This window comes from Paroedura picta, chromosome 3 (assembly GCF_049243985.1).
Source record: "Paroedura picta isolate Pp20150507F chromosome 3, Ppicta_v3.0, whole genome shotgun sequence".
Taxonomy (NCBI): Eukaryota; Metazoa; Chordata; class Lepidosauria; order Squamata; family Gekkonidae; genus Paroedura; species Paroedura picta.
Window position 1 is genome coordinate 27,456,087 of NC_135371.1, and position 27,730 is coordinate 27,483,816.

Here is a 27,730-nt window from a genome sequence, read left to right on the forward strand (position 1 = left end):
TATTCTATACTTTAAATGTTTTAAAGGGCTTAAATGTTTTCGAGTGCTGGCGTTAAGTGCTTGTTTTCAATACGGTGACCTTGGGTTGGATGACTCGGAATTTAACTAAACCCCAAAACTGTTTGAAGATGCAAGATCTGTAGTGTGCATGATTCAACATCATTTAAGAAGAATATCCTACGGGGGGAATTGGAGGAGATGTGAAGTTGGCATATTGAGATCAGGAACTTCCTTGTATTTTCCTCCTGTGCCCTGATTGGCTCGGCTGGAGAGTTCCTGTTCCTTTGAGGACACTTCTTTCCTGTTTGCCTTCAGGTCAAGGAGAACATTTAGACTGCTGGGACTCTCTCTGTCTTGACAAAGTGGTTTCAGTTCTCAATGAAGCTGTTCATTCTTTAAGTAGCCGCTGCTTGGCTCCTTTGCATATTTAAACTCTGCCAACAAAAACTCCATTTAAAAAGCGATCCATCTGCCCGTAGAATCACGTGCGGTTTCGTAAGCTGCTTGCCAGTGTTCTAATCTTTGCTCAGGTACCATGTGTACATTAATTGTATGTGTGAACCAGACCACAAGTACCTAACAACGTAGGACACAGGCTGGCTAATCACAAAGAGTCGCAGGAGGCAAGCCCCCTCCTTTTCCCAACCAGCTTTCTCTCACAGCATCCCGCATCTGTCTGCAAGGATACACATGTGGTCACACATCTGGAACCTCTGCCAAAGGGAGGGGAAGCAGGGGCGTTGCAGCAAGACACCAGCCAAGAAAGAGTTAAGCATCCTTTGCATTCAGGCTGTTTCTAGGCTGGGAAAAATATCACACTTTCCTGGCCAGCAAAGAAAGGCCATAAAATTATTTAAAAAATAGTCCAAAACAATCATACCAGGACCACTTGGTTGCTTTTTTTTTTTTTTTGCTCCCCTCCAAGCCTTCTGTTATGCCTGGGTAATTTAAAGTCAGAAGCCTCAATATGTTGTAATTAAGCACAAAGAGGGAACACTGACATTTGTGCTTTCTGTCAGCACCTGGTACAGGGACTCCCATGCCAGAGGCACCTGTGTTAGATGAGCTCTCCTCCCTCCCTCCTTTAACCCCCCCCCCTCCACAGCCTGGCCTCAGCTCCCACCCCCCTCCAGCTCTGCAGGAACAGATGGAACAATCATTGCCCTCATTCCACAGTTTGCCCCCCTGCTGCTGCTGCTCTAAGCCTTCTGCAGTTGTAATACACATAATTAGGCAAGTCAATGGCCAGTGCAGCAGATTAGAGCAGGCGGAGTTACACCCAGTCAGACATGGACTCCAGTTTATCTACTGTAGTGAATGGGGCATTTCTCTCAAATCACTCCAAAAGCAGAGACAGGAGGCAGTACCTAATTACACCACCGGTAAAGCAAGGGGGCTTCTCAAATTGCGGCCACTGCCAAGGAACATTTAAGAGTGGAATTTATGGGATTAGTTCCTCGCTCGCTCACAGGTGATTTATACTTACAAGTGCCATTAACGTTTATGACCCACTCACTGGAACCATCTTGGCCATTCATGAGTAATTGGATGGCACATTGTTCGTCCGTCTTAGTCCACATTTCAGACTAACTGAACGCATTCCTGTGGCAACGTCAGCCCTCGCCGCTTGAAGTTTGTTCGCAACGGATAACTGCCACCTTGAGTTCCTGGTTGGTTTGAAGGAAACTGCCACCGTGCCAAAGATAGAGCTTGTCTAACACCCAACGTCCCATCCAAACAAAATGGCTTCCAGCGCAGGCCATTCAGTCAGGTATGCACAGCTGAGAATGCTACACTCAGAATACGTCACTCATCCAGACACAAAGACTTTGTAATGTTTAATAAGGTCTTGTCCTGTGTGTACACTCTGGTTTTTATCAGGCTAAATTTATTGGAATAATATTTTACTGTTTCACAATACAGCAATAAGGGTGATTCGCAATACTAGAGGATCTTTCTATAGGCTTTTGTGAAAGGGGTGTGTGTGTGTGAGAGAGAGAGAGAGAGAGAGAAAAGTATTTCATGTCATTACATAATAATAAAAACAAGGAAGGCTTTAGAGGGGTGGTGTTAGAAAGTGACAGAAACTAAATAGTGCTTTTCACATGCAACAAGCTTTACCATGGAACAGTGTGAAACAGGCAACCATAGGAGTGTCTACTGCCTAGGGCTTTCTGGAGACAAAATGTCCTGTCCCTTCAGTAGAGGTTTAGTGGGACATGGTTTATCAGGTAATGTTGTCTGCCAATAACATATTTCCTTTCCTGCACTATTGCATAACTTTGTGATCTATCCTTGGCATTGTTTGATATCCCATGGTTTAGACAGGCTTTCATTGGTACTGTTTCCTAATTTCTGTAATTTTAGTTCCACCATATTATTACTGGATGTTTTTTGCTGACTAATTGAACTGTTTTCTCTTATTTTGCAATCTACTTTGAGTCTGAAAGTTGGACTATGAAGTAAAGAAATAAGCTGCAGTAGCTGCTGAAAGCTCAGAAATCAAATAGGGATATATCTACACAGAGTACCATGATAATTTTCCAGTTCATTATCAATCAAACCCAACAAAAATGCTTCAGGTCTCAAACATACACTAGTCTTTAAACTCCTTTGTATATAGATATACAGGTATTCCGGGCTCTACTACATGTCAACCATATATGGTAAAAGGTTATTGTTTGTTTTTCACATTTCCAACATTAGATCGATTTTGAAACATTTTGTTGCTTCTCTGGTGTCACATACCATCTATACATTTTATAGAAATTTTCTTTTAAATTTTAACAAAAGTAAATTTAGTACCGTTCCCCCATTGCTCCATTTGGATATTGGCTCCATTTTATCATATAATCTTTAACATGTTCATCTTCCAACTCATACTTCGATAAAAATGTATACATTTTTATAACATTCCCCGTTTGTACAAAGTTCCATCTTTAAAGCATTTGTTGATTTTTCAAAACCAGATATTTTTAATCAATTTTAAATCTATCGAAGAGTTGAGTACAAGAAAACCATTAGCATATAAAACCTTCTTTTGTTAGTTCATCCCTTTCCTTCTTTATATACAGAACTGGGAAAACACAAATTTACCTACAATAGAAGACTGGACTGTCAAGCTGTGAGAATTGGTTGAAATGGCTAAACTTATTGCTTTGATTAGAGAAAAATCAACATATACCTTTGCGACATAGTGGAAACCTTTTATTGACTTTTTACAGAGAAGGGGGAAAATAGACAAACTATAAATTTGAAGATTAAAGATCTTTGAGCATGAAAAAGAATAGAGGGTGGACAGGATTTAATTTGGTTAGAGGTAAAGTAAAATAATAATGTAACAATATCGACTCATATACTCCTATGTTGTAATGTAAAAGATGTAAGATAGCTGTGTTTTGTTCTTTGTCTAATAATCTTAAATGTTCGATTCTATATTAATAATAATAAAAAAATCAGCAACCAAGGAAGGAATGGGTGGGATGCCTGCAGTATGTAAAAGGCTTGCCCACATCTGATTACTCCTCCTTATGTGATCCATTTCCTGCCCTGCCTGTCTGGAACTGGGGTTGACTCCTTAAGAATTAGGCCAGATGTTATTGTCACAGCTATCCAAAACCTTGGTATTTTAAAACAGTGCTTTTGATTTGAATGTCATCCAACTCCAAAAGTTTAGTGGTGATAACAAAATATTGGAAACGCAATTTTAGAATGGGAGGGAAGATGGCCTGACATGGATCTCAGAAGCTAAATAGGGTCAGTATTTGGAAGGCAGATCACCAAGAAGTGCTCTGCAGAGGTAAGCAAGGGCAACCCACCTCCACTTCTCATTTGCCTTGAAAGCTCCATGCTGGGGTTGCCATAAATGAGATGCATCTCAATGCACTTACATATATAATTTGAGGACACCCATGGAGATGGAGGAAAAAGTAAAATTACATATTAAACAGCCAGCTTAATCCTGGTTACTCAGAGTTGAGCAGAAAGACCTTGCAACTCTTCAGTAACTGCTGAGGTCTTGCGAGATTGAGAACGTGGAGAAGATTCATCATTGTTCCCGATGCCTTCCTTCCACTTTCAACAGCTGGAGCTATTGTACCTGACAGGCATGAACCTGTATTGGGGGAAGAGAAAAGCTGGGGAAATTGTATTCAGGGTTGCTAGGAAACTGACAAGCAGCTTCCTAAAACAATTCTGGACTAGGACAATGATAAAAGTAGAAGGCAATCAGCTTCTTTCTGACATCAGGGGAGAATTTGTGTGTGAGAAATACATTCAGCGCTCTGGAAGCATAATTAGCTTAAAGCCATATATGGGGCCAAATATACATAGCTATGGGGCAAGCATTAGAGCTTGTGTGGTAGAAATGTCACGCTGTGGTATTATTCCGAAGATGCTTTAAATTATGACCAAACCTTCAAATCACTCTTTTAAATTTTATTCATAGTGCAGAAGCCATAAGGTATTAAGAAAGGTCACTGAGTTTCATGTCATCTGCTTCCTTTGTAGGACATTTAATACATGCTGTTGATTGTCTTGCCTTTCTGAAGACTGAACACTTCATTTATACATGAAGATTGAGGTTTATTTGTTTGGGTTATTGTTAATGTCATGTCTAGCCCATTTTGCTTCCCATGGAGAACTCAAAGCTGTTTAAAATATTGTCCATTTTATCCTCATAACCACCCTGAGAGGTAGGTTAGGCTGGATGTGACTGCCTGAACAAGCTTCAATGGAAGAGTCGGGATTTGAACCCGGGGCTCCTTGTCCAATATTCTAACTGCTCCACCATGCTGGTTCTGTTTTTGTTTTGTTTCTGAAAGCTGATAAGAGCTTACAAGTGGCCTTTGGGATTTGTAGGCCACATATACTACTGACCATAAAGCAATACAATAAACTGTTAAATGGTATGATATGAAAAGCAAACAAGCTTTTTCTTAAGCACTCACTGATAGTCATCACCTTTTAAAGCTCTTCATGGAAAAGGAGGCCAAATTGCACTTGGATGTTCCGTGCAAGTTGATTTTCATCAGTCACTTATGGCTGAAACAAAATTTCTTCAGGGACCAGCATGCATCTTATGGGGCTAGAGGTTAAACATTACTACTTGAGAGTCATATGAACTCTGAAGTCAGTGAATGATGAGAATGCACAATACTGTTCACTTCCAAGAGAAACTCATTATGAAACCCTGCATTAAGTCCAAAATCCTTTTAACTATATTGTTTTTATTCTTGTAAGTTCTTCCATGTTCTATGTAGACCTCCCTGAGCCACAAGGGAAGGTTGGCAAATAAATTCAGACTCTAAACATTGTGAATTTACATCATTTGATTTCTGAAACTTGATCATTCATGTATTGCCTTGAGGGTTCAGCTTCCTTAGATAAGAGCAACAGGGCTGTTCCGATCCTCTATAGCAATGTAGAACTTAATGTCTCATTGACTTTAATGGAGCTGAGTCAATTTGGCTGAATCCAAATGGTCCGAATTGTTATGCCGAACCATTGAGCCCCAAGGAAGCTCACTTGACCTCAACCAGGGCCAGAGCTTTCTCTATCCTGGCCCCACCTGGTGGAACGAACTCCTGGAGGAGATCAGAGCCCTAGTCGAGCTTAAACAGTTCTGCACAGCCTGTAAAAGGGAGCTCTTCCACCAGACATTTGGTTGAGGTCAATCTCAATTCAATCACCTTCCATTGGCCCGAGCCCCCTCCCACAAAAGCCACCACTGATATGCCCATCCCACAGGGCCATCAGTATGTTACAGTTAAATGTTCTTACCATGTTTGTTCCATTATTATATTGTTCTGCCTTTATTATTGTATTATTATTGTTCAATTTATCATGTTATCTCTACTGTTTTTTCCTAGTTCCATGTAAACTGCCCTGAGCCTCAGGAGAGGTTGCTATGTAACAATAACAATAACAATAACAATAATAATTTGGGTGATTGGAATTTGCTCAAATCCAGAAAGTACTGATTTTTTATTTGGTGTACATCCCTATTTAATACTTGTGCTTTGTTCTGTTTTTGGACTTCTCACAGGCTCTACAACTCTAATCCTATTGAAAAAAACTTACTAAATGCCTCACCTGCCAATTGTATTGACTCACTCTGTGACAATAAGTAACACAAAGTAAATAAATAAATCTAGCAAGATGGAGAAAAAAAGATTGGAAAGTGTTGGGGCCGAAACTGCACCACTACCTCAGAGGAAAAAGTTTCACTGAGAACTTAGATCTCTCTTGCCAGACAGAAAAAAAGGTATATGTGCTAAGACAGCATAGGCTGCATCAACTAACAGTTTTCCTTCAAGTATTTGGTATATTTGCAATTTTGATTGTACAAAATGAACGCATTTATAAGTTTAAATCCCTTTAATAACTTTAAACTACAATATCAATTATTGTAATTTTACATGACACAAAAAGTTATAGATGGCGAACTTTATTTTGTTAAAACAGTAAAATTAATTTAAGTTTGATAAGACTATGAGTATTGCATATATTTCACATTTTCCCCAAAATGTCTGTGGCTTTAAACTGTCAAGGGATGTTACATCCCTAGCAGAGATACCTATATTTATTTATGGCATTTATACTCTATCTTTATGAAACTCAAGGCAGCAATGGAATTGTGGGGAATGTTGGAATACATTCTGTTTATCTTTAAGGTGTCACCAGACTTCCACTTGAATAATTGATACTGTATTCAAGAGTCTGAATATTATTCTTAGACATATTCAGAAATGACTTGGGGTTCCTGTGTCTAGAACCCAAGTGTCCAGACTTCCTCATTCACTTCAACGAAGGGAAGGGATTTGCATGCATAATGACAAGCGCAAGCAGATCTACCCCCTTTTGTTGAGTGGGGAAGAAATTCATAGGGGAACTACATGAAGCCATGCTGGCACACACACAGTGCTCTGGATTGGAGCAAAAACCAACGAAACGTATACATGCCTATCAAAATGCTCACTGAACTCAAAGCATGCTCAGAATCAATTTATCCAGATTGCCTTGGGTGCATGCACCTTTATTCTCCAGATGAGGGAAGCATCAAAATAATGGCTGGATTCCACATTTATGTCCTATTCTGGCTCCCCCCCCCCCCCAGGCCACCCTTGGAGAGCATCCTGCCTTATCTCAGAAACAAATGGCCATCCACAGACAGCTCTAAAAAGCAAAGCCATTTATCTGTCTGACATGTGTTTCCTTGTTTGTTTTTCTCCAGCCTTGAGACACCAGCTTTGACAATATTTAGCTGTGTCAACCGTGGCAGGCTGCTGAGCCCACTCACTCCAGAGGTATGAATCAATCGGTTTGGCACATTCATCATACACAGCAGTAAACTGAGGCTCATCAGTATTTCCCCACTGGATATAAAATATATGCCTTTACACATGTACACATAAGACTGGGGAGGGGGAAAGAACATTGTGGAAAATAGGCTGTGTTGTTCTTAGACAGCACTTTTAGAACTCCTTACGCTCTGCGGGTGAGAATCTATTGGTAGTCCCGGCCTTAGGGAAGCGCGCCTAGCCTCAACCAGGGCCAGGACCTTTTCAGTCCTGCCCCCCGCCTGGTGGAACGAGCTCCCGGGTGAGCTGCGGGCCCTGTGGGAGCTTTTAGCATTCCACAGGGCCTGTAAAACAGAGCTCTTCCACCAGGTCTATGGTTAAGCCTGGGGTTGGCGAGGTAGATATACTGCCCTCCTGGACCTCCGGGCTCGGAATGAACATCATTGGAACTCCTTCTCCACCCCACCCCCCCCTTATAGTTAAAGGGGTGAGGAATGGGGATTTCTGCCATGTTGGGGGTATTTTAAAGTCTTTTAATGGGATTTTTAATGGGGTTTTTTAGACACTGTGACCTGCCACGAGCCGTTTAGGGAATGGCGGGAAATAAATCTAAATAACAACAACAACTCAAGCTAAGAAACAGAGCTTCCACTTTAAAACAGATCAGGTCATTAGCTCAAGGAGCTGGGAGAACCTGTTTACTCTTTGGATAAGTTGGCTTCTTGCAGACATCCTGTTTACAAGAGTTGTGTGTGTGTGGATGCGAACAGCCTCGTTGAAAGGGGTAGATGTATTTGATGAACTTTGGAGCTCTGTTCTCTGTAGAAAATAAAGCAAACTTCTGCATGGATCAGCTGCATGCTTAAGTATGACAAAATGCATGGATTTTTGCTGTGGGCTACTGGCTTGCATTCAATTTGCCCAAGGAATGAAAATCTCACCCTTGGGTTGAAGTTAATCTCTCTGCCTTCTACTTCCTCTGTAAACCGCCCTGAGCCTCAGGGGAGGGTGGTATATAATAAATATAAAATAAAGCGCTCCTCTTGTACCGTCCTCCCTGATCTATGGCTTACAACCCAAAAAAGGGGTTGCAGAGCTGGTGGCAGTGGGCCCTGGGCTTTTGCACTTTTATTGATTTGTGCATACTCTGTTTTTTCAACACCGTTGTCAATTAATAGAACCGTAGAATTGGAAGGGACCTCCCAGGTCATCCAGTGAGTTCCCTACAACGTTACATTTAAAACCACAAGGTAGGTATGTATCCTACTGAAGGGCGGAAAATCCCTTTAAATAGGAAGGTCTTGCAATGCTCCTGAAAGTTACCATGCCTCTGTGGCTCACTGGAAGAGCCTCTGCTTTGCATGCAAAAGATCCCAAGTTCAATCCTGGACAGCTCCAGTTTAAAAAGATCAGGCAGTAGGTGATGACAAAGATTTTGTTCTGCCTGAGCTGCTGCCAGTCTAAGTAGCAAACGCCGACTTTGGTGGACTGGTGGCCTGATTCAGTGTAAGGCAGCTTCACATGTGCCAAAACCAACCCACGTCACTTTGCTGCATGAACACAGAGGACATTGAGAAGATATTGTAATAGGACTTAAAGGAGACAACGGTCTCTGCGAAATAGCAGGAAGGGGCCTGGTGACGGACAAGTGAGAGCACTGTTGGAGTCTCTCTTCAGTAAATATACTAGTGCTGGGGGGGGGATATTCAGCAGGGGTGTGCAGGTGGAAAATGTGTGCCTCACTTCACTGCTTACAAGTTTATCCAGTGGAACATGGTGTAGTATATCTGTACCAGTGAGTGGAACTGGAGTGCAAATGGGTGCTGGTCCTGTCTGCTCTCCCCACTGCTTGTTGCTCTTGGGGCAGTGCATTTTTGGTCTGGAAGCAAGCAATGTCTCCCTTAACATTTGTTCTAGGTAAGTGCAGCCATCATTTTGCTCCGCTTTCTGTCTTCCCTGTTAACTTTCACCGGTGAAAACACAAGAGTGTCAGCTTGCTTGGTCACCCAGCAGCTACGAATCCCATCAAAAACAGAACGGCCAGCTTGATGTAGTGGTAAAGAGCAGTGGTTTGTAATCTGGCAAACCAGATTTGACTCCTCACTTCTCCATGTGCAGCCAGCTGGGTGACGTTAGGCTCGTCACAGTCCTGATAATGCAGTTCTCACAGAGCAGTCCTGTCAGGGTTTTCCCGGCGTAACCTTCCTCACAGGATGTCTACTGTGGATAGAGGCAGGGAAGGTGATGGTAAGCCACTTTGAGACACAGGTAGTGAAAAGCAGGGTATGAAACCCAACTCTTCTTCATTATCAAGAGGGAAAAGCAGCAACCTGCAAGATGACAGGATGGACAACTGGGTTGAGGATGCTGGGCAGAGGAGAAAGTGCAAGAAAATTTGGGACATTGACTCAGATGGACATTACAATTAGTGGATTTCACAATGTACTTCTTTCTTGGCACCTTCCGTCAAGAGGTCACAACTCCGGGTAGCCATTCAGGTGCCACCAGAAGGCTCCATCCTTCCAGTGCGCCCCCCCCCCCCCCCGACACTGTTCTGTTCTGCTTATATGGATTGCGCTGTCATTCCACCCCATCCCTATTCCACATCCCTGGCTGCAATGGATGGATGTGGAAAAACGCACATGAGAATATCACAACATAAGATGTTATATCAGTGTTCGGTGGAGGACAAAGAGAAAACAATATAGGATGCCATTTGCAGATGGCAGCCAGTGAGGGTGAAGGGTTCAAAGTATTAGACTAGGATCTGGGAGACCATGGTTCAAATCCACACTCTGTCATGGAAGCCTGCTGGAATATCATGGGCCAATCTCATTTTCTCAGCCTAACCTACATTACAGAGCTGCTGTAGGAATAAAGAGAGGAGGGTAACATGAGCCACTTGGGATCTCCATTAAGGAGAGAAGTGAAAATGAAATAAATATATTTTTGTGCCGCATGTCATGCAGTTAATCATGAGTGAGTTGAACAAAGTCACTATAAACCACATGGCTTTTTTTCATGGGTTGTGACCAATGTTTCCTCTAATTCCCCGACCCCTCTGAGTGGAGCAGCTCACATCCTGAGCAGAAGATAATCTTAAAATGGGGAATGGGTGCTGCAAGACCCTGCAGAGATCCAGATTTGCTCCTGAGCAGGCTTTCTGTGTTATGAGCGTCTGCTGACATGCACAGCTTAGAGCAGTGGTTCTCAACCTGGGGGTCAGGACCCTTTTGGGGGTCGAACAACCCTTTCACAGGGGTCGTGGCAGGGCAAGCAGCTTGGCCCGGGGGGGGGGGGGGTGGCAGCATCCACACAACAGCCTTGCAGGGTAGATTGAAAGTATGCATCTGTTTGGAGCAGCGGAAAAGAGCGAGATCAGCATGGTGGAACAAGAGGCAGAACCGAACTGAGAAACACCGGAAAAAGCCAATTTATATACAATCATGGACAATGAATCTTCATGCTATTGGTCAGGTTTAGTTTAATTTCTGTGAAAGAACACCTGCATAATTTTATGGTTGGGGGTCACCACAACATGAGGAACTGTATTAAAGGGTCACGGCATTAGGAAGGTTGAGGACCACTGGCTTAGAGGGAACACTGGTTCTGACCGCTTGCTGCTTCAGTTTATCTCCTGATAAACACACACATTTTCATGTCTTCAGGTTTTACTTCACTTCCCCCTCCCCTTGGTTTCTTTCTGGTTCTTTTGAGACCACTTTTACCCTGACGTTTTTCTGGAAGCTGATTTTGAGTCAGGTTTTACCTCATGCAATGTTTCTGTCCATTTTCTTTGTCCCACCCACTGTCATGGTAAAGCCACTTCTCCCTACCCAAGGACGGGTGGTTTTCTTTTTCTTTTGTAATGGCACTAAAATATCAATGCATTGTTGGAGCGCTGTAAAAACTGGCTTAAAAGGTTCTTTGAATTCCCGTCTTTCGTTCTTTTAATTTAAAGCAAGTCTCTACCCCCTTTTTTTTTGAAGAGATATAAGGAAAAAGGCATAACTCCGTGAGAGACTCACTTTTTCCCAAAACGAATGCCTCAAATTCAGAGAACCTAAGGCTATTCAGCATTCCACCAATAGATTGATATTTTAGTGCTGTTTTTAAAGGGGGGGGGGAGCTAAGACACCACCCCTGACAGTACCCTCCCTTGAAAACCCTCATGATTGAAGGCACATGTGCAAGAAAACTAACTGACTCCACAACAGTGAAAAAGGAGAGGGAGAGCAGACAGGAGGAACCTCTTTGCCCAAGCTGATTCCCCTGCTTGTGGATCAATTCCCAAGAAAATCAGAAATCGAGCGTCCGGAAAAACCTGCAGAGAGTAGATGGAGAATCTGGCTAATACAATTTATCAGAACAGTGGAGGGAGCAGAGATCAAAATCCAAGTATGACAGGTCAGGCCAGAATAAAGTCAGGCTAAAGTAATGTTCCTCCTTGCCTGGGAAGGAATGTTTTGGACAGTATGAAGATTGATTTCCCTAACAATCAAGTTGTCAGTTCCTACCTAGACAGAAACAGAGCTGTTCAGGAAGCTGACACGGAGGCTCCCTTGGCTAACAGCCATGCAGCAGAGGAAAGAGTATAAATAATTTGGTGCAACTCTTGCAATATGAATCCGTTTAAGAGTCGCACAGTATATGATATACCCCGATTTTTCTTTGTGCAAGAAAACAAAAACAAAATTACAAGCATGCACATGTTATTTGCTTAGTCTGTGTAATCAGTGGAGGAGGAGGCAGGAAACACACTCTGAAAACATACTATGAAGGCTAAATCTGCTGGGATGCTAACTGGATACTTAATTTCTGATTTGTGCCTTGTACCATTAAGGGCTGTAAACAACACACGTGGTTCTGCTCAATGCTAGCAAAGAAAGCTAAGTTGCCAAAGAGTACGGCGACCCTATTTTCATCCTGTCCCATTACAACCAGCAGTGTTAGGTCAATTGACTGTTTCTGATTTTTAGATATTCCCACCATGCCTTTGGACCTTAATCTTCAGGTTGGCTGATGAACTGAAACCATTGAAACTGAAAGATGATCCCGCTATATCATGTATATTATTTAAATATAAACCTGAAACAGTCAGCATGTTTCACAGATGATCATACAATGGATCCTATGCGACATACATGGCATTGTGCCCATTTCTCCTGGAGGGCTTAATTTCTAAGTCACTATGCCTAAAATGAGACCATGGAAACGCCAAGTCTGTTGCATACGCAGCTATGAGTGATGGACAGCCTTGTTAGATATTAGTGCCTGGAATTCACAAGACTGTACTCTGCTTACGTATTTGTACATCCTGTCTATATTCCAAATATATAACGCAAATACATATCAAGCATTTCTAAAACCTGGCAGCGAAGCTGGATTTTAAGAGATAAGCACATACTATTTAAAACTAAATTATCTACAAGCAAAGCTGCAAAGCTTGTCTTTACTATTTCAACAATACACTTTTAAAAGGCAACTATCTTCAGCAAGGCTTGCTTACGCTTTCGCAATACTACTAACCTCATGGGTCGATCACCCTTCGCTGCTAACACAAGGTCACAGAAGCCTTATATGTGCAGGAATAAGAATATTGTTAAGCTGGGCTGCCACTGCACTGGCAGCATTTAATGCCATCTTGCCCACTGTCTTCTGCTTGGGTTATGGTTAAGAACCCAGGATCAACTGTGGAAGATGTAATTTTAAATGACTGCACCATCACCCCCCAACCCCCACCCCAAAATTTGAGAGTGGACTCTGAATCCACCCCACCCAAATTTGCTTAGGAAGCTCCTTCTTCATCAGTGGCGGCCAGCACCAGAAGAGGGCTGGGCTTTGGAGTCACCTCCAAGAAACGTCTGTCTCCATCACGGTCTGGCGAAAGTCCTCGGGGTCCCGAGGTCCCGCTTGCTCCCCTCTCTTGCTGGCGGCCGGTGCCATCGCTTGCAGGAGGCGATCCTTCAGGCTCCTCCGTAAGCCTCAGTGCCGCTTGCATTTGGCTTTCTAATTCCTCTATCAGTTTCCTGGGAACAGATGTGGATGGTAAAGCAGCCTTTGATTTTTCATTACGAACATCTAACGTCGTCGAAGTGTCTGTGTCTTGCCTTAATCCATTACAGCCAATAAGTGGGGCTGTCCTCTCCTCTCCGAGCGTGCTTTGTAAAGGATTTATTTCCCCATCTTCGCTGGCGGAGGACTCTTGTTCATTGGGATCAGAGCCTTCTGTCTCGTATGATGAAGTGCTGCTTGAGTCTTCAGAGCTACCCGCTTCCCTTTCGGAGGGAGGCGGCAGCTGCTGCTTGGAAGTGTCAGCAGCTTTTAACTCCTTTTCTTCCTCCTGTACAAGCAATGCTGCTGTTTCCAGCTCATCTACTTCAAAACCTAATTTGGCTTTACTCAGTTCTGCTTTCTGCACACATTCAGCAAGGGCTGCCAATTTCTTTGACCTTAAAAAAAAAATTGAGGGGGGGGAGGGGGAGGGAGATAGGGGGGAGAGGGAGAGAGAGGGAGATGACATTATACAATGTGCTTTATTTGACAGGCTCAAGGACAGTTAAAGCAACAGGATTCAGGATGACAAAAAATAAGATGTAACTTGTCACTGGCAGAAGTCCTGTTTGCGGGATTATACAAAAGTTCCCTGAAGCTCTGCAACTGGACTGTGTGTTCCCATGTATTCCCAGCAGCTGCTCAATATTATGAAATAGGGTGAATATTTGAAGTCGTATAAAAACACAATCTGGAACTCTGATTGCACAATCTTTTCCAAACCATTTGAATATTAAAAGATGGTCCTAATCTATATATGGAAAATGAAACTGTCTGCTGGTTTCCCATGGCTGATATAGAATCATAGAGTTGGAAGGGGCTATACAGGCCATCCAGTCCAACCCCCTGCTCTACGCCCTAAGCATCCTAAAGCAATGCTATACCTCCTATACCTCCATCATAAAATCAGCACCTTTAAGACCAACAAAGATTTATTCAGGGTGTGAGTCCCCCAACCCCTTAAGGTTCTTGGGCAAGCTTTAGACGGTGCCCGAGTTGCTGGGCGATCTACTGTTTTACCAACATCTGGACAGATGCCGATGGTTTCACTATAGGGAGATAATTTTTTTAGCATTTTTACTGCTATCTTTAGAGTCATAGCGTATAGATTTAGCTGTTGGAATTGTTTTTTGGCTTTTTGTTATTGTGGTTTTATGGAATTGAATATTTGCATGATTATGTGATTATGAACTGCTGCAAGTCAACTTGCTAGGATTGGCGGTATATAAATCCAATAAATACTAAATAAATGTACTGTTGTTGCCTCTATGTTTTGTCACAATTCCAAATGTGCCTACAAGCCCAAAAAGATTGGGGACCTTTGATCTGCTGAATGAAAAAAAGAGCATTTGGACTCATAGGAGACATTCACGTCACTTATATTTAAAAGTTGACCAATCACTTTCCATCCCCTACCCCTGACCACCCCCTCCTCCTCCCACTTCCCTCTGCTGTGTGAGAGCTGCCCCTACTGGTAAGTTCCCTTCCTGGGAGCCTGTAGCCTGCAGCCTTTCCAGGTCCTGGGGGAAGGGCCATTCACAGAGTTCTTCCACCCCCTCCCCCCAATCTAGCGCCCATTGTATTCCTGAATGCAGCGGGCTTGGCCCCTAGTAAATAAATAATAATAAATAAATTCCCATGAGCCCCTGAAAGTATGTGCTGACAAAGGCTCAAGGGAATTGTAGTACAAGGACATCTGTCATCTCTGTCTCACAGCAGCTTTTACTGCATTTCAGGCAGGGCACTGTCATTGCTCTGGGACTGGAAATCTTTTATTTATGGGATTGATAACTTAAAATCTCAGGGGTGGAACTCAGGACCTTACATTCGTGGCCCACCGCTGAGTTGCAGCCCTTCTACTGACATTCTTATAACTCGGAATGAGCTAAAACAGTCTCCTGGAACATGTTGCTAGGTGCTTCCTTGCCTGCTGGAAGGAAGGCAATTTGGAAAGGGGATGACAACGCCTAAGAAAAGCTATCCAGTTGTCTCCGTCCTTTTGACACACCTCTAAATAAAATTCCTCTAGGGGATTACAGGAAAAAAAAACCTGCACAGTGTATTCTACTGAGTAATTATCCCCCTCGCAGACTCAAATATAAAGATCTTGAAAACCATTCAGCTGAGAGAACAGGCACTTTAACTTTTGCCTCACAGGAGTCATGTATTACATTATCAGCTGCTCGCTTTGGTGTCATTGTGTCATGCCTGGCAGGTTAGCAGGGTTTGGCAGAGGAAATGAAACCCAGACAGTTACCGCAGGATTTATAGCAGACCTGCTGTTGCAGGAAGTGGTGAAAAGCTGATTGATAGCCTGAGACAAAAACTCCGCGGCAAAACAAAAGGGGGATGGATGTCTGCTGTTTATACCTGGTTTCTCTTTTCTTCTCCCTTCCTCTCACCTATTTCATGAAACTGGAGTTTTTCTTGTTCTCTTCTTTGTGACAAATAAAAAATGTACAGTACAGATTTCTGAGAAAGAATCTAGTGAATCTTCAAAACTTGCAGGCGTTTCCCCCTTCTCTATGGCCACTGCTTGGCTCTAATCTCTAGGATAGGTGATTCTGTCTTGCTAACTGATCCAGAGTACATTTATGTATTTGGATTTTTATACCACCCATTCTTTGCAGCTTTGCAGCTCTAACTTTCTTAATTTTAATGATTAGACTGGTACAATTATTGATTATACACAAGTTTATTCAAACCATTGCAGGCACATTTGCAAACTGATATGTCTGTCAACGGGAGAGTGGATCGGTCATGAATTGCTTAAATTGCTTTCCCCACAAATGGTGGCAAAATTGCCCTAGGTAGACTTTAAGGTGCAAAATACAGCATGTACATAAGTCCCATGGTAATATGAGGAATATAGTACACTGTGCCATTACAGGATTTTCACAGGCAAGTTTAAAATTCACTTAAAGATCTGCAGCAAATTCTTTTTAAAAAAGAACAGAGCTATGAAAAAGACTATCACAGACATCGTGAACAATACTTAGCTACTTTGGAATGTATCAATATAACACAACTGGAATAGGGCAAGATGGGTAGCCATGTTAGTGTAGTTGGGGCAGTAAAAAAGAGCAAGAGTCCAGGAGTAAAGAAGTGCGCAGTGACTCATGCAAGCTCATACCCGGCTACAAATTTTGTTAATCTCTGAGGCAGGCTTTCTCAACCAGGGTTTCATGAAATTCTCTTGGCAATCCTGGAAGGGTTTCCTGGATGGGTGGCAGTTAATTAATTCTTAATATAAAAATATAGTATAATATATATAATTTTTAAAAATTTGTTAAACATTGACTAGGTGATATGACCATATATGGTCATGTCAACCTGCACCGCACCCCCAAAAATGGCCAATGAAGGGTCTGGAGGGGATGGGGAGGGGACCCAGATGACATGTACACCACTATGCTTCCCAACCATATTCAGCACAATCGCACTTTAGAGCAGTGGTCCCCAACCTTTTCATCATCGGGGACCGGTTAATGCTTGACAATTTTACTGAGGCCCGCCACTTGCTGGAGGCGCTGCCAGCAACAGCTGCGCAGTGCCACGCCGAGGGGGAGCCCCAGCCATAGCGGCCACTGGAGAGCACCAAAGGTGAGTCGGTGGCAGGGTGGCAGGGCAGCCCCCAAGGCAGTAGACAGGGAGGAGGACGAGGAGGAGCCGTGGACCGGTACCGACTGATCTACGGACCGGTCCCGGTCCCCGGACCGGGGGTTGGGGACCACTGCTTTAGAGGTTTCTTGAAGCCTGAAGACTGTTTCAGGGGTTTCTCAATGGTAAAAATGTTGAGAAAGGCTTCTCTAAGGGGCCACTGGACTCTTGCTCTTTTTACATGTTGAAGCGCTGCTATTCTACAGGGTTGAGAAAAATACTTTCCAGTGATGTTCACATGATCTTTTCTTAGGGTAACACATGGGGGAGTTCTATTATATAAGGACAAGAGGTTACACACTTCAGCGTGTTCACAGAAACAGATACCCACCGTTTTCAAGGGACACGCACTGTGTTATCAAAATGAGAATTACATATGTTTGGCTATCAGCCAGATCAGCAAACTTCAGAGCTCCAGAAGCATTAGAGCAGCTCACAGGTCTGGCTAGGAGCCAAGGCACACGTAGTCACTCAAACAAAAATGCTTGCATACATTTCCAAAGATGTGGAGGTTGTTGCTCGTATTCAAGATGTGCTGCAGGACATAGCCCCAAGATTGCAACAAAAGAAGGGTATAGCGTAAGTCCATCTAGAAAAAAAGCCTAGCATGCCAAGTCATGCAAAGGTCCCTTATGAATAACATTTTCCCTCACAAGAATAAGAAAAGCAGTTGCTACAAATGCAACAGGAGGCAAAGCTACAGTCTAACAAAGGCAGTTATGTTGTCAAGATCTGCTCTTGGTTTGTAATCTCCAGAAAGAAGGAACCTTGTCAGAGCATGCTTCTAGAGCAGGGGTAGTCAAACTGCGGCCCTCCAGATGTCCATGGACTACAATTCCCATGATTTGTATGGGGACGATCATATAGAACAGGGGTAGTCAACCTGTGGTCCGCCAGATGTTCATGGACTACAATTGTCATGAGCCCCTGCCAGCGTTTGCTAGCAGGGGCTCATGGCAATTGTAGTCCATGGACATCTGGAGGGCCGCAGTTTGACTACCCCTGTTCTACAGGCTGAAAGCACATACCTTTAGCAAATGCATCCCCCAGGCTAACAATATAGCACATAAGAAAGTAACGCATGTACTGTATTGTTAACCTGGGAAATGCATTTCACGTTGCCCATTTTAAGCTTTATGGAAAACAGTAACCCAATATCACAACTAACACATTCAATTTGTTGCAGGCAAATCTTCAGCAACCTAACCGTATCTTTTTGGGAGGGGACCCTAAAGAAACTTCATCTTTCTATTCGGAAATGTTTCATGTGACCCACCTTGCTTGTACCAGCACTTGCCCTGTTATCTCCCCCCTTCCAACTGGATTTTCCACACTCCTTCTGGAAAAATCTTCTCTATCATATTTATCTCCAGGATTTTTCATTGTTTTCCCTGATAAATGCATTTTCCTCTCTCTCACTGAATCAGACTGCTAGTATCCCAGCCAATAGCCCAGAAACCACACGAGACATCTTTACAAAGTTCTTTTAAAAAGGCAAAGTCCAACACAAGAGGAAGTAATGAAACTGAACTGTAGTGGTGGAGATGGCAGTAGCAAGACAAGTTACACAGATGATGCTTGGAAGAGACCATCTTGCTAGGAACAGTTACATCTACAGCATCAGCTCTTCAAGTTTTCTCCCCCAGCCCTGCTACCAAGGATGCTTTGGGTGCTGGAAGAACCAGGAATGGAACCTGGAATTTTTGGTATGCAAAAGGCATGCTTATGGAGCCACAGTCCCTCCCCCTAGGACTATACAGAGATTGGGGGGGCCTGTTCAACAGGCACTGTCTATCCGTCATTTTTGAGAGCCAGTTTGCTGTAGTGGTTAGGAGTGTGGACTTCTAATCTGGCATTCTGGGTTCGATTCTGCACTCCCCCACATGCAGCCAGCTGGATGACTTTGGGCTTGCCACAGCACTGATAAAGCTGTTCCGACCGAGCAGTGATATCAGGGCTCTCTCAGCCTCACCTCCCTCACAGGGTGTCTGTTGTGGGGAGAGAAAAGGGAAGGCGACTGTAAGCCGCTTTGAGCCTCCTTCGGGTAGAGAAAAGTGGCATATAAGAACCAACTCTTCTTCTTTTGTACAACTGCATGGTGTTGTGAACCAAGTGGCAGGAATCTACGTGCCAACTTAAAAGGAAAGCTTATTAACACTTCAGACCTATGCTAATGGAGAAAAGGCAAGTCAAAATTGCAGGAAGCAGAGCAGAGGCAGCTTCCCAAGAAGGACTCTGAGGAGGGAGGCATTGTTCAATAATTTTTACAAGTGAAAGAAGAAAAGCAAATACGTGGAGTATGGATGCAGCCCCAGGCAGTTAACCAGGCAACAAGGAAAGGGAAAAAAATAGCATGAAGAGAAGCAGAGGGGCACAGGGACCTAGCAAACATACCCTGAAGTTTTAAAGCTCTTTTGATTAGCATTTAATTCAGGAAGATTAAAGTCACTCATTTTAATTATCCTGTATGATTAATTGAGTCTCACGATTACATTAAGGTGTGCTCATACCGTAAGTACATTTATAGTAATGATAGCTTATTATTATGCCAAGAATGATCCTACATAAACAAGCATAATAAGGCTTTTTCAAAGTGTTGCTCGTGGTAATTATCAGTTGTCGGAGTGCCAACTGCTTAAGGAAAATGTTTAATTGCAAGCTAAATGGATCGGATGCATGTTTTTATTTAACATATACAGCTTCAGGGAGCAGACAAAGCAAAAGAGGCAGCAAGCCAGAAATTGCCCACACACCTGGAGTGACAATTCATAGACAAAGCTTTGTTACTATTGCAAGGCTGGTAGCTGCCCTCCGCTTCCCTTTTTCTTTCACCTCCTCAGTTTTGTCCAAACAAATCTGAAGCATCTACTGTTTTCAGAATGGTGTTTGATAACTGTCATACAAAAAGAGGCGGGGGAGAACGTACACACTTCTTTCCTTGTCTCATGCAACTCCAGGAAAGCTCAGTCCGAGAAGCAAAGCTGGGTTTCATGAAAAGCATTTACCTGCATAAGAACATACCAGACTGATTCCTGTGGCGAACGGCACATGCAAAGCATTTCAGAAAGACACACGAATAAGGCGTCTATCACATGGATTCCTCCATGATGCTAATCCCACAGAGTTCTTAGTGAAAGAAGAGAATCCTGTGGGAACTCTGCATTCATGTGAACTAAAGCTTAGAGCTGTCCCTCCCCTCCCCCCCCCCAGACAAAGAAACTCTGAAAAAGTCTGTTGTGTTTCTATAGGATTTTATGAATGAGGAATGGGTTCACCATCATGTCCAGCAGACACCTACCCTTTCCATTTCTATATATATATATATGTTGGCTCTTACAGTATACCAGCTTCTGTGGTGGAAAGGGCCAACAAGTCACATAGCCACAGTATGGCGACCCAACAGGTTTTTCAATCAAGGCCTCCTTTTTTTCTGTTTTTGCAGAAGCATTCCTTTTCCAAATAGGAAAGCACTGAGGACAGTGCCTGGAGACTTAAACATGCAGGTGCTAGATTACAACTTCTGAACTCTTTCTATCAGGCACCTCAGGATAAGAGTCAGCTCCAGGTCTGACACTAGACATAGCTTAACTTAACCCAATTAACGTGTTCTCTTGGCTAAATTTAATCAGAAAGTTAAAACATGGTCTGAGTTCGCTCTTTAGAAAACTCTTCACAGACGCTAACAGGGATTCAAGAATTCAGAAACCAGTAGTGTCTTCTCTATTATACTGAAGCTTAATAATTGGGTTAATCAGGGTGGCTCACTGCTTGGCCAAATCACATATTGCATTAGGACTGACTTCTTTGCGCACACAACACAATCACAATATGATGGGCTGTGTGCTAATTAGCTACAGTCAACATGGAACTTACACTAAAGGATGGGCTAGTCTCCCACAGTATTATGGAAACAAAATAATATACCAACTGAACGCTACTGGTTTTAAAACAATTTTTGCTAAGTGGTTATATAAAGGTTGTATCGAGCCTATTGTGGCGCAGAGTGGTAAGGCAGCAGACATGCAGTCTGCAAGCTTTGCCCATGAGGCTGGGAGTTCAATCCCAGCAGCCGGCTCAAGGTTGACTCAGCCTTCCATCCTTCCGAGGTCGGTAAAATGAGTACCCAGCTTGCTGGGGGGTAAACGGTAATGACTGGGGAAGGCACTGGCAAACCACCCCGTACTGAGTCTGCCATGAAAACGCTAGAGGGCATCACCCCAAGGGTCAGACATGACTCGGTGCTTGCACAGGGGATACCTTTACCTTTAATATAAAGGTTGTAACAGTAGAACTTCAGAAAAAGGCTTCTTTCTCTGCTTCTAGGAGGAGGGGAAGGGCTGTGGCTCAGTCGTAGAGAAGGTCCCAGAGTAGGGTTGTGTGAGCTGGCTGCTGAAGTGGCCGTTCCTGCCTGTAGCAGCCGTGCGGGGGGGGGGGGTGTGTGTGGAGGGAGCCGTGGGCACCGGCACACCGGGCAATGCACACACGCAGGCGCAGAGCTCTGCACCTGTGCATCACCCAGTGTGCCAGTGCCCATCCCTCCCACGCGGCACGGCGCTGGCTGCTACGGGCGGAAACGGCTGCTTCGGCAGCCGAATCGCACAACCCTAGAAGTTCATCTAGCAGACAACAGTGACCCAAATGGAGTAATAGTCTGATAAGGCAGATCCATGCATTCATGTGCAGCGCCCCTTCAGTGCATACCAGTTTGGTCTAAAAGGGATACCAACACTTGTTCCCAATGACGAGGCAGCACCACACTAAGATTAGGAACCAATTTTAGAAACAAGGCAAAAAATCCAGCGGTACCTACAGCAGCGTACTGGCCAAGAGGACAAGCTGCTCCACTAATTGCCAGTTAAACTTTAAAAAGAAGAAAGTAGTAACCAAGTAGACTGCCTCAGTATATATTGCTGATAACTTTTATAAATGGTGGAATAAGCAGAACATACATCTACGGTTTTTACAGGGGCCTTTGAATCAGAACGCAGAAAGAGAGGATTTGCTGTGACCACCACTGTCACTATGGCAAAGTGCAATGTCTGCTCTCAGACACCATTTCCCCCAGTGGGAGACAGGAAGCCTAAACAAAAGCATGCTTGAAATGTCTATTTAGATGCAGAGCAGTAAGATTTAAAAGCAGACCGAGTTGAGAGCAGGAATTAAGCAGATGTTACATCAAACACTGCTGGTTGAGTGTGCTCCAGCAACATGCTCTATGTCCTCAGAGGAGGCATAGTGTGGCCACTCTGCTTCACAATGAATTATCCAAATCACTTCCAATCCTGATTCCTTAGGGTTATTCCTTAGAACAATGGTTCCCAACCTTTACCGGATAGTGACCCACGTGTTCGAATTTACTTCATACAGTGAGCCAAGTTATTTTGGGTGCCCTAAGCAAACTTGTCTGTGGCTCCAAGTCCATGGGTAAACTTGACACCCATCTATATTGGCATTACATTTTCTACAGTGCCCATCCAGATGTTTTTGAGAAACTAACAGACATCATACAAAGGGTGCACCTGCCCCTACTATGAATCCCAACCTCCCCCTCTGCCAACTGGGCCAGAACCAGAATTTGAGGAGGCACACTGGTATGTTATTGACCTGCATTTTCATTTTCACTTTAAAAAACATTTTAAATGGCACAATTCAAAGGGCTTGATCCTTTTGTTTTGGAGAGATGTTACTTTTTAAGCATTCTATCACGCTTGTCACTAATGGCAAGAAAAAGCTGCGTGCGGGTCGATTGTTGCAAATAGTGTTAACTTGCATGAAGGAAACTAGAGTTAAATTGCTAACACATCGCAGGCCAAACAGCAGCTTCTCAACAGGGCAGGATAATGACCATCACAGTAGCTGTGAAACCTCCTCTGGCGGTTATCAGCTGTCAAAACAATGACACGGCCCATTCCACACTGTACACCAGAGGTCTTGAGGAGCAAAAAAATCATAATAAAGCAGAGAGCCTGAAGCCGTAGCTGAACACACAAATTCTTGGATCGAGTATAAATAAATAGGTATATTCTGAACATAGTTTTTTCTCCAAGTTTGGCTCCCCTGCCTCCCCCCACCAGCAGAGGGTAAGGGTTCAGGCAGAAAGGAAAGTTGGGAAATACATGGAAGTTCATTAGAGGTTACAATAAGAGCATGCATAAAGGTAAAAGGGCAAGTGGCCAGGATCCCTGGGAGAGGGAGCAGGGGAGATCCCTTTATGGATGACATAACAATCTATCACCAAGAACTAAATATCATGGAGTTATGCCAAAATTCCTTCTAGTCAAAGGTTACTGAAAGCTAACAGGAAAAAGATAAAGGAAATAACAAGAGTGCTTCAAGATTCTACAAATAAAATGGATTCTGTAATTTAAGTCAAAGTCAAAGTTGCACGATTGAGTTTTCTAAACTCTAGATCTAAACAGGTGACACCATCATGTCTTAGAATATGAACAATAATATATTGATACAAAAGTCATGGGTTTTTCAGATTCACCATAGCATGTCCCCCACAACGGTCAAGGAAACTGAGCATTTCAAACCTCAAATGAAGTGTATGGATGGGCTCGCACATTACATGGAAGTGGCAGACTTTATCAAGAGAACTTCCACCACTCCACTTGGCCCCCAATACTGAGTAACTAAACATCTAAAAAATACAAAAGTGGACTGATAACTAATGATAGCAATTTCACAAGTACAGATAAGCCAAGTTATATCTGCAGACATCACATGAATATTTAATCTAGCAAATTCAACCTTAAAGCAAAACAAAGATATACAATGGACATGACAGCCCATTTTCTTGTCCACTGGCTCATATAAAAAAGAGCATGTGCACACACAAAGTCATCAATCCAGTAAAAACAAATGTAAAGCCTTTGGATAAGAGATAATAGATGCACCATGATGTAAAAAAAGAGGTAGCTATATCGATCCACTAGCAGACAACCAATGCAAGTGGATAAAATCGCCAGACTCTAGAGTTACATTAGATGCTTTCTCCATTTCAGCTTTTGGAACAATATGAAATATTTCATACAGTAAATCCTAACTATGAGAAAGTTCATATTTTTCTTTTTTGGAGCTGTTTATTACCATTATATTTGTCTGAACTGCAGCTATGGCTGTCCTATTTTTTCCCCTTGGTGACGAATAAGAAATGGTTACAGAGACAATCATAGCTACCCAGATAAAAGTGAATGAAATGATATCATAAAAACTTATGTTCTGATAAGGTGGCTAGAGATAGATATTGCTGAGGTCAACTAAAACAGCCATTTGGAAGTATTGTCCATTAAAGGAATCAATGCTGTCTCCTCCTTCCAAAGCAATTTGGAGGAGTAGGGGGTTCACTAAGATGGTGAGCACTACCCTCCCCCTTTGGGCTCAGTCTAATGGAAGGGGACAAAAGTGCTGAGTAGACCTTGTTGCTCTCCTATGAAATGCCTCATATTTTAAATAGATAATTTTAAAGGTTTTTATGTATTTTATTGTATTCCGGTGATTTTATCTTCATATTTGTTGTAAGCTGCCCTGAGTGGGAAACCCTAGAAAACTAACATAGAGATCCACCTCACATCTGGAGAACCCAATGGCTTAGTATTTTTATTTATTTACATTACTTACAGTCCATCTTTCTCAATGGGATTCAAGGGGGAATTACACGGAGTGAGTCAATACAATCAACAGGATGAGGCATTCAACAAACAATGGAAAAAGGTTTCAGATTGTAGAACACCAAGGAAACCAAACTGGCCTCAACCAGAGCCATGACCATGGCCTGGTAGAATGCTCTATCAAATGAAATCAGAGCCCTGTGGGACCTTTCAACAGTTCCACGGGGCTTGTAAGACAGAGCTGTTCCACCAGGTCTGTGGTTGAGGCCAGAAGTAACATCTAACATCACTGGTCTTTCTGTCCTCTCTGTGGCCAGGCAAGGCTGACTCAGATGAGGGGTGTTTGGAAGGGAAGGGCTCAAAATCAGGAGGGCCAACAGGGAAGGAACAGGCAGAATTTATGTGATGGTGGCCAGTGGTCAGTGAGAGTCCAAGACAGCCAGGGCTGGGGATAGGCAGAATGGGAGGGCGTGATACCAGGTGAGATAGAAATGGAGGTCCCACATAACAAGTTGAGAAGGAAGCTTTGGGGGACAACCCAAAGCTATGAAAGAACAGAGGGGACAAAGTATTGTGGAGGAGGAATGAGATGATGCAACCCCTTCTGGCTTCTATTCTGAGGCCTGGAGAACCTCCCTCCAAGCAAGATGGTAGTATGCCGCCCATCACAGGGTGAGCAGGTAGGAGGTCTCACTATTTCATGGCCATTTATATGGAAGGTGTGCATGCAAAATGCCTCTCACCCCAGCCTAACATAGCTGTGCCTGCTTGGGAGCAGGTCTGAGGCTACAAAAACTGGAGGAGAGACTGCTTTTCTCAGATCCATCAGGAATGGTGGGGAATGCTATCATCCCTCCAGTTCTCTCCAGATCCAAGGCTTTCAGTGGTAACTTACACTGGAACATTCCTATGACCTGATCAACTGAAGGACTGGGTGGGGGGTGCTTCAGACTGATGAGAATCCAGGTGTTTTTGTTTTGACCTAGGAAGATTATGATCTGAGGTGTTATGCTATATGCTTTGTCACTACTTATCTGGTAATGTGTTTTGCATCAGACCGGGCAACGGGCTTAGTTCTGAAGTGGTCGAACTGTAACTTTCTTCTGATGAAACAAACGTAAGAAACAGTTTCTGAAAAGGCAACATATTCACCTGTAGCATTTTACATTCAATCCCCTGGATGGGGAAGCATTTAAAGATATATGCCCGAGGTTGCCAAAAAGGCAACCAGGTTCAAAGGCTGGCAGCCAGAGCACTCAGCAATGACAGTTTCCTGGCAATTGGTTTGCTTCTGCTGGTGGCAGAGGGCTGGACAAGATGGACCTTTGATCTGAGCCAGAAAAGGCAGGTTTTATGTTCCAATAACGGAGGCAGAGAAAGAATATTAATAATGAAACAGACAAATGACTAACTCAGCATGCACACATACAAAAACTTTGGAAAAGCAGCAATGATGAGTTATGAGCACAGCTGTCAGGAATAAGATTAGGTATCGGAATAGCTTTCCACCAGGAGCACAGCACAGCATGCTGGTGGCAGGACCCATTAAGCAAAAGAACTGGACTTCTGGCTTCTATTAAGAGAACAAGGACTTGAGCCAACCTGAGTGTTTGTTGACATCATAATGCGAGATTAACTATCTGCTCGGGTTCAACAGAATTTAAACAGTAGCTGTGTTCTTGTGCACACAATAATTAAACAGAAAGAAAAAACCAAAATCCTGTACTCTCCATTCTTTTGGTCTTAAGAACCACGCATAATCTAATACAACTGAGCATTGTAGGATTCTGAAGATTCCTAAAAGATGCTGGTGATCCATTTGGCCTTGCATACCCAATTGTACAAATTTGTCTAGCCAATTATTTTATTCATTCCATTATACCACTCCTCCTTGCGAAGCAGTTTACAATAAAAATAACAACTACAGATAAAACCCATACCCGTTCCTCCCACTCACAAGATACCCACCACTGGACTAATCATACGGGAGGATCTAAAAATGCCGAGATGGGGAAGCCAAGGTGAAGGACCTCAATCACAGGTCAGGTTGAAGAGTGCTATTTTGCGGGCCCTACAGAACACTGACAGGTCCATCAGGGCCCAGATTTTGACTGGCAAACTCATTCCATCAGGCTGGAGCCAGGGCTGAAAAAGCCCTGACTGTGGTCAAGGTCATGTGAATGTCTTTGGGGCCAGGGATTACCAGCAAGTTCATGGTTCCAGAGCACAGTGATCTACAGCAGGGGTAGTCAACCTGTGGTCCTCCAGATGTTCATGGACTACAATTCCCATGAGCCCCTGCCAGCATTTGCTGGCAGGGGCTCATGGGAATTGAAGTCCATGGACATCTGGAGGACCACAGGTTGACTACCCCTGATCTACAGGGGAAGTCCCCCAGGTATGTAGAGCCCACACTGTGTAGGGCCTTGAAGGATAGCCATTGTCCTGGCTGTTTCCTGAACATTTCACTTTAGCAGCTGCCTCAATCCCTAAGCACTGATCTCAAGACGTTCTGGCCGTGGTAGGGAATTCCTGGCAGCAGAAGGAGAAGCCCACCTGACCTGTAGATTATCATCTTTGTGTAACATCAAAGAAAACACGAGAAAGGAACATTTGCCCTTTCCCTCCCTTCTCTGCTCACCCCAGTTAAGTGGCTTAGAGCAGAATCACTGCCAAAGGATGTCAAGGCTGAGAACAGAACAGAAAGACGGTATTTGCATGGAGAGCAATTTTCCTTCTTTGATCACAGCTGCACACTGCACCTGCTTAAAAAGGAAAAAGAAAAGCAGGCAACAACTATACAAGGTACGTGTCGTCCCGGTAGTCAAAACAGGAGGAGATGGGAGAGATGTGCTGACTAAAGAGAGATGACATGAATCGCTGACCCCCCCCCTTCCTCCCTCCTTCCCCAAGCTGATAGCAAACTGCCTCCTGTCCCGCAACTTCAGAGAAATCAAAGGCGGAACCCGAAGGGAAAGGCGGCAGAGCCTTTCTACTCTCTCCTTACTACCTATGGCAAGGTGCATCATTCAGACACAGCCTCGAGGAATAGGAACTGCAGCAGGGGGAAAGAAGATGGAATAAACTGGGCGGGGGGAGAGA

General features: G+C 43.5%; 1 protein-coding gene across 4 annotated transcripts in view; it reads right to left on the reverse strand.

Moving 5' to 3' along the window:
- Window positions 1-1,868: 1,868 nt before the first annotated feature.
- Window positions 1,869-27,730, reverse strand: part of SHQ1 (SHQ1, H/ACA ribonucleoprotein assembly factor) — an 84,090-nt gene continuing 58,228 nt past the window's right edge. For all 4 annotated transcript variants that reach the window (XM_077325189.1, XM_077325191.1, XM_077325190.1 and 1 more), the window contains one exon: window positions 1,869-13,753. In XM_077325189.1, the coding sequence (XP_077181304.1) occupies window positions 13,090-13,753 (664 nt within the window). In that variant the 3' untranslated portion in view covers window positions 1,869-13,089. The remainder of the gene's footprint in view (window positions 13,754-27,730) is intronic.